Below are 9,381 nucleotides of genomic sequence, written 5' to 3'. Positions count from 1 at the left end.
TTTTATCTTTTTAAATAATTGAGTAGCTTATCATCCTTTGATCTGGTAACATGAAATTTGCTTTAATTTATCACCTTCCAAAGTGAAATTCAGAAGATATAACTTTGGGAAACCACGAGGCATCAACTTGTTTGGTTTTATGGAATACAGCAAGGTTTAACTTTCATTTCTCTATTAAACCAACGCATAATGTTTAATTCATGTAGGGTTTTCTCACAAAATGAAAAAAAAGGTCTTCTCTACGCTGAACCTCTTTCAAGACTGCTAAAGGGTCTAAAAGGGTTAGTCAAGCGTTTGCTTCTTGTCTACAATCTCATCATGGTTGAGGATTCCATGAAGCTGAGATGTCTCCCACTGCTTCCCCTACTGTGAGATAGACTGAACTTGTTCCAAAGGACTCTAAAGCTTTCGACTGATGCAATTTCTCCATCACACTTCCCACTGGATTTACCAGCACCAGCTGAAAATGACCAAAAAGCTGTGTCAAAACCTTAAGTACGCACTGAAATTTCATTTGATGAAAATCGACAGTCGTTTACCTGAAGTGATCTTTTCTCCAGCAACTTTCTTAGTTCACATACCAGGTCGATGCCGCTTGTATCTATTGATGTGACAGCTATAATAAATTTGCATCACTGTTAGCCAAATACAGTCGAGATATCTTTTCGGTAGAAAAAGATAGAAGCTTGGGCTTAAAGGAAAAATATATTACTTACCAGTCATGTCAATAATTACACATTTCAAAGCGCTTTCATTGTTTTGGTTAATCCATTCTTCCTCCTCTCGGATCCATCTTAACATCCTATAACAAAGAAATTCCTTCAGTCAGCAACCAATTGCTACTGATAGAACATTTCTGCCTGATGTTGTATTGTATGGTTTATTGGTCAATCAATTGTAAGATTCAAAGGAGGCATTTATGGGGTTACCTTTCTTGTAGATAAGTTGAATTTGCAAAGTAGATTGGAGATTCGATGGCCAGTATGAGAAAGGAAGGGACCCTTGAAGCTTCTTTGTATCTATAGAGGTTTTGGTATATCTGTGTTCTTGGAATATTCCCCAATACCATAGTGTTTGGCCTGGTGACATGCAAGAGAATCTTGAATACAGAAACTCCAACCTGCAATTACGGGCACCAATCGGAAATTTTTTGTTACTTGATATTCTCTGTCGATGCTTTTAACAAATACTAGGAGAAGATGAGAAAAAAGCAGAACCACTAGGAAAAGTTTAAAATGCTTACTGCAATGGCAAGTCCCAGAGGAACAGAGATGAAAAGAACCCCAAAGAAAGAAGACATACAAGCCAAGAAATCGAGTTTATCTACTTTCCACAACTTGTATGCCCCCTGGTAATCAATAAGCCCTATCACTGCTGTTATGATGATGGCTGCTAAGATGACATTAGGGGTGTAGTAAAATAGTGGCATCAGGAACAGCAGAGTCACAAGCACAGCTGCAGCTAATACGATGTTAGAGACTGCTGTTTGAGCTCCAGCATTGTAATTTACCGCAGATCGAGAAAATGATCCTGAAAAAAGACATGTCAAAGAGAATAGTGTTAGATGCTATATAAAGAATATGTTTTTGTATTGGGAGTACTATGTGAAAGAGCCAACACCTGTTGTGACATAACATGAAGTGCAAGAACCAGCCATGTTCATGAGACCTAGGGCCATCATTTCTTTGTTTCCATCAACTTGGTAGTTCTTTAGAGAAGCAAATGTCCTTCCTACTGCAACCCCTTCCTGCAAAATATTATAAATCATCTGGATATTAGAGAAAAAAATCATATAGAAAATAGATATCAAGAACATGATGGCAGTTCCATGCAAATCCACACAATCATTTATAGGTAAGGTAGGCCATCCATAAAATGGTTTGGAATAGAATGTTTATGTTGTCCAATAACGTTCAGTAACAAAAAGGGTTCTAGTAATCAAATAGATATCAATGATAGTGCTGGTTAGGGCAAGCTTACAGTAAGGGACAGAACCCCGGTGATAATTCCAGTCTTGATAGCCAAAGCCAGATGTTGGCCATTGAAGTATAGCATGTTCAATGAAGGTGGATTCAAACCCTTTTGCAAGTGGCCAATCTGTGAAATATAAAGAGAAAGGCAACTTAGATTTGGATAACCTTTTAATCTTTTACATAAAAGTAGAGTAGTAGAATCATTTCTTACAAATGAGATTCCATGAGCTTCTGATTTAAGGCAGAAGACTAAGGTCGTTGAGAGAATCACGGATGTTAATGGGGCAGCTGCTGATACCCAGAAAAGATCCGGTTTCCTCATGCTCTGTATCGAAACTTTCAAACATCAAATTCTATGAAGAACTAAGCTAGAATCTGGACAAACTTTTTGGTGGTCAAATAGAAATACTTACAACATGTCTTGCTGTCAACATAAAGACCAGGAAGCCAAATCCCATTACAATAGTTTGCCAGGACCACTGCATATGAATTTAAACCAATATTATCATTGCATCGTTTTGTTAAATACATCTCTTTCTACATGAAACCATGCATAATATTACAGTGGTTTAGTTTTTTGGATTAAATCAAAGGGGTAGATTTTCATTCATCAAAATTATCCCAAGCAATGAATATGCAAGCATTTGTAAACTGTCCCTTTTGGACAAATGATCAACAGGATTCTTGGCAAAAAAGCAAGAGGAGCCCTTCCAAGATGGTGCTAATTACTATCTTAGCTGACATTCTTCCACAGTGACTAACACCTAGTTTTTTTTTTTGGGGGGGGGGGGGTGGAGATGAATAAGGGAAGTTTACATTTCTTTCCCTTGGTGAACCCACTTACTTCATTTTTATGCTCAAATACAGAGGTCAAAACAGGTATCAGTTGCATCTTGTTTGTGAAATGAACTATTCCAAGCAACCCCTTTAGCTGTTGTAATGACACAATGACTGCTGCACCTGCCATGAATCCAAGAAGTGTTGCCTTCGATAGGAAATCGATAATAAAGCCTAACCTGTAAATCAAAACCAGAATCAATTAAAATCCTAATAGATAGAAGAAGTAGCTTTTGTGCCTATAGTCCAATATGTTCAAGAAATCTTCTGATTTTCTGAAAATGATGATTAAGGTTCAGGAACACCTTTGTTTAACAGATACCAAGACAGAATCAATATGTGCATATCACACTTTGTTCCACAGTGGAGGAATCTTAAACTTATTATTATCAACTAAACCTCTAGGAAAATAAGAGGGGAAAAAAAGACCTCTTCTTAACTATCAAACTTTACCTTAAGAGACCCAAAGATGCGTGAAATACACCAGCAAAGAAGGTAGAAGTGAAGGCCAATTGAAGGTAGAGCATTGGCTCTTTAGTGGGGGAGACACTTCCACTGAGCATTGTGCCCATCACTAAGGAAGCAATGGACACTGGACCAACAGCAAGATGCCTAGAACTCCCAAGGACTGAATAAAGCAAAGGGGGAACGAAGCTTGAATCTGCATGAATTGATAGAAATTCATATCAATTAAGAGTTATTAATTTGCATTTATCTATCGTTGCATTCAACTCGGAGACAGTAATTTTGGTTCTGATACTAACATAAACCAACGATAGGTGGCAAATTTGCAAGCTTTGCGTAGCTGATTCCCTGCAGTCCATCAAAACAAAATAGATTACCAAAAAAAGAATAAGGAGTTTCATTTTTCAGTTTAAGAATTTTGATTTGATCCGAACATAATTGTCATATCTGACATGCAAAGATCATCTCCATAAATTCACATGAGTGGATTAATTAGGGGGGATCATCTTGAGATAAGTTCTAATCAAGCATAATTTTTTAATTTAAACTACAATTATTTCATCATTAAAAAAATAAACAAAAAGCAAAAATCTCACATAAGCCACACATTCAGTGGAAAACATTCTTTTTCTTCTTCTTTTAAAACCACTCTAATGATCTAAAAAAAACTGGAATATATTCATAAACACGTCCAGTCCACTAATATTCATTAGTGAACAAACCCGTGAACAAACCCATGAACAACCATGACAAAGATCGATAGAAGCTATTTGTTGTTTAGTGTGTTGATTGGTGGTTTTACCTGTGGGATTGCAAGGCTAGCAATGGTGAGACCAGAGATGATATCAGACCTAAACAGTCCCAGATTGTACTCAAGACCCCATTGGCATATCGGGAACAAAGACTTAACTCCCAGAACCAGCTTCTTACACCAAGTTTGGTTTTTGAATCCATAGAGAGGATCATCGGGGGAAAATATCTCCGAAAGCCTGTGTTTGAGCTTCTGGAAAGTGGTTTTCTTTGGGGGCATGCAAACATTGTGTATCTCCATCGTCGTAGCCTCTGGTACTGGCATTGGTATCTCTGTAGAAACCTTAACAGGTGTTAAAGTTGTATTTCCAGTATGGCTAAAGATATCATCAACCCTGTTGGAATTTAAACCCATTTCCCTTCCCCTTTTTGCTTCAGCAAAAACTGAAACTTGGATTAAAGAGTTTTTCCCCACTTATATTTTGGGTGATGATTTTTTTGGTGGAAGAAGGATGAGCATTGGCTGTGAATTTATAGAGAAGTGAAACTTGGAAGGGTATCTATCAGAGGGTAGTTATTGTGCAGTTTGTTGGTATTTGCTTGACTAGGCTAGTTTAGTGATGTAGAAATTTAAGAATAGTGGTTTAATTTTTTTTAAAATAATGGGTATGTAAAATTTATATTTTTTTTCTTAACACATTAAACTAAATTTAATAACTTTTTTAAAATAATGAGATGTATTTGACCGTGTGGGAACTTAGTGCATCCGCCAGTCCTTTTCCTATTTACCATCGTCATCTTCAAAGTGAAATGAAACGGAATGCATTGAGAATTTGTGCATTTTACTAAAATTAAAATAACGAAGGTAATTGAGTTTTTCTTGCAATTTCTATATTTTAGGGGTTTAATTTGGCTTTTGGATAAGAGAAAATATTGTAAGAAACGGAAAGCATCTATAGGTTTAATGCAAATTATGTCCGTAATCATTTTTTTAAGAAAAATATATCATGTTTTTTGCTAGGTTAATGAAGTAACAATTCAAAATAATATTTTTATTAAAAATATAATTAATTATTATTATAATAATTTTTGAAAGCATAAAAGATATTTTTGGAGTATCTGATTGCAAAATTATTATTTTTGTTGAATGGGCTTAAAAAACCGACATTCGAAAAAAATGTTCTAAATTAACATAGTTTAGCCTAGGGCTGTAAATGAGACGAGACAGATCGCGAGCTACTCGAAATCGACTTGATCAATGCTCGATAAATACTCGGATCGAATGAACTCGTCTCGAGTTCTTAACGAGCCGAAACGAGCTACTCGATATTCGACTCGAAAAGCTCGTGAGCAGTTCGAAAATATAATATATTAAGATTTTATTTTTAAAAAAATAAATTATTAATAATATTAATATTTATATATTGATTTTAAAAAAAATACAATAAGATTTCATATATTTAAGATTCATGTTCGAGTTTGAGTTTGAAGCTTCAATCGAGTTAAGTTTAAGATTTTTTTTCATTTCGAGCCTTTTCGAACTGCTCACGAACTTCAGTTCAGGATTTTGAGTTCGAGTCGAGCTTGCGAATTTTTACGTCGAGTCGAGCTCAGCAATTCTCGAACTCGACTCGGCTCGTTTACACCCGGAGTCTAGCCTAGTGTCTTGAACTCAAAAGCCTTGCTAAAAGTAATTTAAAGAAAGACGTGTAGCTCTCGAACTGCCTTTGCCTAAGGGAATATTTTGAAATCTTTCTCTGTTGATACTAATTTTGACATTAATTCATTCCCAAAGGTTAGGTTACTCTCAAAACTCTAAAATAAAACTCTGACAATTAGTTGGATATGTCCTGATGAATGAATTACCTTTTTGCAGCGGTATGCTTTTGACTTATATATAATGGAGCACTGCAGGAAACATCATAGGAAACCAGATCAATCTGCACGTTTCATTAAAAAAAAAACAGAAGACGTCGGGATTTGCCTTTTGGTCGACCTTAATTGAAAAACATATCAAGACAACCATATAGACCGATTTGGTATGTTCAAGATATTGATTATATAATACAAAATAGTCTTTGAATTAGGGTTTGATTTACCCATGTTATTAAATTGCAGCCGCAACGCAGTGTAACGGCCGCATCGTAACGGTTTTGAAGATCACTGTAACGCAATATTAACGTAACGCAACTGCCCGCGACAGCCGCAACCGCTATTTTATACTATGGATTTACCTAATTAATACAACCGCTTTTACGACAAACATTCAATAAATCTGAGGTTTATAAGCACTTACTAATATATGAATACGTGAATGGTTTCTTATTCTATGGGTTAGCTGCACGTGTCGTGTTACCTGAAACAGATATTCTGCAAATAAGTTTTGGGAGGATAACGACATTGAATGGTAAGATGTAAAAACAAGAAGATGGAAAGAAATGGATGGAAATGCAAAAAGAAAATGATTTTTAAATAAAGATTTATATTAGATTAATTAGTGACATCAACTCAACCAAAGATCTTGGTTAAAGCGTGATGCTTTACATAGTGTTACAAAATACAAATGTCTTGACACGAGCCACTAGTATTTCATGGTAAAAGCTTTTTCTTTTCTGGTATATTATTATTTCCGTATCTTATTTATGTTTAAGTTTTTATGTTCAACATTCGTATAATATATAGTTTTATATAAATACAAAGATAATATATTGTTTTTTAATAAAATTGAATATATTTTTGTGTTAGTACAAATATTTAAATTCGAGCAGTGCAAGTATATGATGTGTGTTTGTTAACTGCTTAATCAAAGTAGAGATGACAATGAGAGATGACCTTCACCTATATGCGGCGAGAAGGAGAAGGCTTTCGGTTGCTACCTATAATTGGATTGTGAAAGGCAGTGCATTCTGTCAAGCAATGTATATGTTCCCACCATGGATGAACCAGAATTAAGTACAATATCTTTCACCACCACCATTTCTTTTCTTTCTATCATTTCAGATAAAAGCCACCAACGAGAAATATTCTGTGGCAATGTTGGCAGGATTTGATAGGGCTGAAATGGGGTTCCGATTTCCGGGAATATCTGACTGATTTTTTATTGCAATTTGACCAACGCCAGTTTCTAGGGCCATTATTTCAACGGCTCAAATGCTACAAATTCAATTCTGCGCCAGAGAAATTCCTTCTTCTTTTATTTTTGTTTTTATATAAATATTTTAAGGACTTTTAGATGAGCACTTGACGTGGTATGTTTGCTTTTGCGTAGAACATGACCCTTTGGAAGGACTGAACATAAATTATCCACACGGGGATCCACAACTGGCGTCGACTTTGTTAAGAATTTACCAAGTGGCAATCTGCACTTTGTTTCCAATAAAACAAAGCCCGTCAATCCCAGCGGCCACCTGTGCATGAAAACCAGGCATCATCATGCTGTACGACGACCAATTGTCTTATATATCGATTGATTTTACAGGTGGCTGAAAAGTGAAAACATACGCGGCTAAACAAGCATCTCTGGTGGGAATGGAGAATCGTTTTCAAATTTACTTGTTTTAATCATAAACATATCTCTAAAGTGCAAGGAATAAAAAATCCGACAGGTCAGTACACACCAAACCTAGCCACACAAACGCTTGCTCCTGCTCGATGACCATTTTTTGAGGAATTTCAGAAATTTCATATGTGGGGTTGCATGCAGAGTACGGTGTAAACTTTCATCAACAACATGACATAGAAGAGTCTGTGGGCATATCACTCCTTGCAAGTCAATCACTCCAACGTCTAAACAAAGAAAAAAAAAAGTAAAGTCCAAATAAGGCTACGGATTTTGTTAGAGGCATTAATTGAGGGCTATCATTTAACATTAATGTAGTGGTTGACTAGGGTTCCATTGAGTAATATCGAGTCTCGTTTCTCAGGATCAAGATGGGAAGACCTTAGAGGACTTGTGAGGGGGAGTTCTTGAGTGGACGAGTTTATTCTTTGGTATATTCCGTTCCATTCATGTTAGCAAAACCCACTTTTACATTTCCGAGCCATTATCTTACCCTAATGGACTTATTTTCTTCCATGTGTATTTTACTTTAGCCTTCCAATTGATCCAACTCCATTTACAAGTCAAGTAAGGCGACCTATATATAAAGGTGCGATCCAATAAATACACGTGACATAATTTTTAATTTTCTTTTAATTTTTAAGTATCATATAATTATTTTAAATTTAAAATCCTTAAATTTCTAAAAAAAATCTCAAAGTTCATCGATCATCATCATTCACCTCTTTTATCATCGAACTCTCACTAATTGGTTGTGTAACCCCCTAGACAAGTCTGTGCATTACGACTAGGTCTAACGGATTACATTAATATTTCCAAAACATTTTTGATAATTTAAAATCCATATTACCAATAATATCTTTAAAACGTAGTATATAACAATAAAATCCAAACGAGTAAAGATAAAATTTTAAGTAACAGAGTAAAATAAAATATGTCATAATCTGAATCACAGTGAGTCTATTATCAGTAGAGGAAGCAGTAAACATCATAAAAATAAGTATTTCAAAATGAAGGCACATGTCACTGTAATTGAAAGCAGTTCGGAAGATAGAAACATTACAACAAAAGGTTCTGTAAGAATGTGTCGATCCTCCAAGTGACTGGCTTGGGGTGTCTATCCAAAAGTATCTGAAAGGAAAAAACAGTTTGAAAAAAGTGAGTTAGGGAGCTCAATGTGTCCCTCTAGTATAAATAACACATGGTAGATAAAATAATCAGGAGTGTTCCAGTAAGGTATCGTAAAAAGTCATAGATAAGTTGAATTTAAAACTCATAATACCCTCATCTCGTACACCATAATGCAGTTTCCCCAGAACTGCATTTATAAGGGCTACCTTATACCCATTGGGTATAAGAGTCACCCTAAGGGAGTACCTTGGGGCCTGAGAACCTACCCAATAAAGTTCTCGGGGCCTCGAAGCCTACCCAAGGGTCGCCTTAGGTTCGTAAGGTATTACCAGCTTGATCAGAGTTGAACCTCCATACTTCAGTATCCTACCCAAAACAGTATCTCAACTAAACAGTTCTCGCAATAAATAATAATTTCCATGAATATGTAATCAGAATAATCGTATTTGCAGTGTAAACAAGTAACCAGATAATATATATCAAACAATCATAGTTCATAAACAGTAATCCAGTAAGCTAGTAAATCAATAATTTTGGAAAATCATATTTTAAAACATGTAAAACAATTATATGACACATAAGGAACACACCTCACAAAATGGGATCAGTTAGGGTGTCTACTAAGCATCTGCTTCACTACCCTCTACAGCAGTGCTTGAACCTAAT

General features: G+C 35.6%; 1 protein-coding gene across 1 annotated transcript; it reads right to left on the bottom strand.

The window, feature by feature from the left end:
* Positions 1–86: 86 nt before the first annotated feature.
* On the bottom strand, positions 87–4,489 carry LOC120190323 (probable sulfate transporter 3.4). Its single transcript, XM_039193413.1, has 13 exons — positions 4,078–4,489; positions 3,575–3,623; positions 3,264–3,471; positions 2,818–2,989; positions 2,387–2,452; positions 2,185–2,298; positions 1,981–2,097; positions 1,621–1,747; positions 1,244–1,530; positions 930–1,120; positions 717–802; positions 540–616; positions 87–460 (listed from the first exon to the last, which is right to left on the bottom strand). Exons 1-13 carry the CDS (start codon positions 4,438–4,440, stop codon positions 317–319), a joined length of 2,001 nt encoding a protein of 666 aa, XP_039049344.1. The 5' UTR covers positions 4,441–4,489; the 3' UTR covers positions 87–316.
* Between the last annotated feature and the right edge of the window lie 4,892 nt (positions 4,490–9,381).

The sequence above is a fragment of the Hibiscus syriacus genome, unplaced genomic scaffold (genome assembly GCF_006381635.1).
Source record: "Hibiscus syriacus cultivar Baekdansim isolate YM2019G1 unplaced genomic scaffold, ASM638163v2 tig00116962_pilon, whole genome shotgun sequence".
NCBI classification, from domain to species: domain Eukaryota; kingdom Viridiplantae; phylum Streptophyta; class Magnoliopsida; order Malvales; family Malvaceae; genus Hibiscus; species Hibiscus syriacus.
Note: the sequence above shows the minus strand (reverse complement) of the source record. Positions and strands in the feature narration are given on the sequence as shown.

Excerpts from the sequence above, each read along its gene's own strand:
- LOC120190323 (XM_039193413.1), bottom strand. The coding sequence starts at position 4,440 with ATGGGTTTAAATTCCAACAGGGTTGATGATATCTTTAGCCATACTGGA. Across the intron at positions 3,472-3,574 it reads GCCACCTATCGTTGGTTTAT|ATTCAAGCTTCGTTCCCCCT; the intron begins GTTAGTATCAGA and ends CAATTCATGCAG. Across the intron at positions 461-539 it reads TGGAGAAAAGATCACTTCAG|CTGGTGCTGGTAAATCCAGT; the intron begins GTAAACGACTGT and ends GGTCATTTTCAG.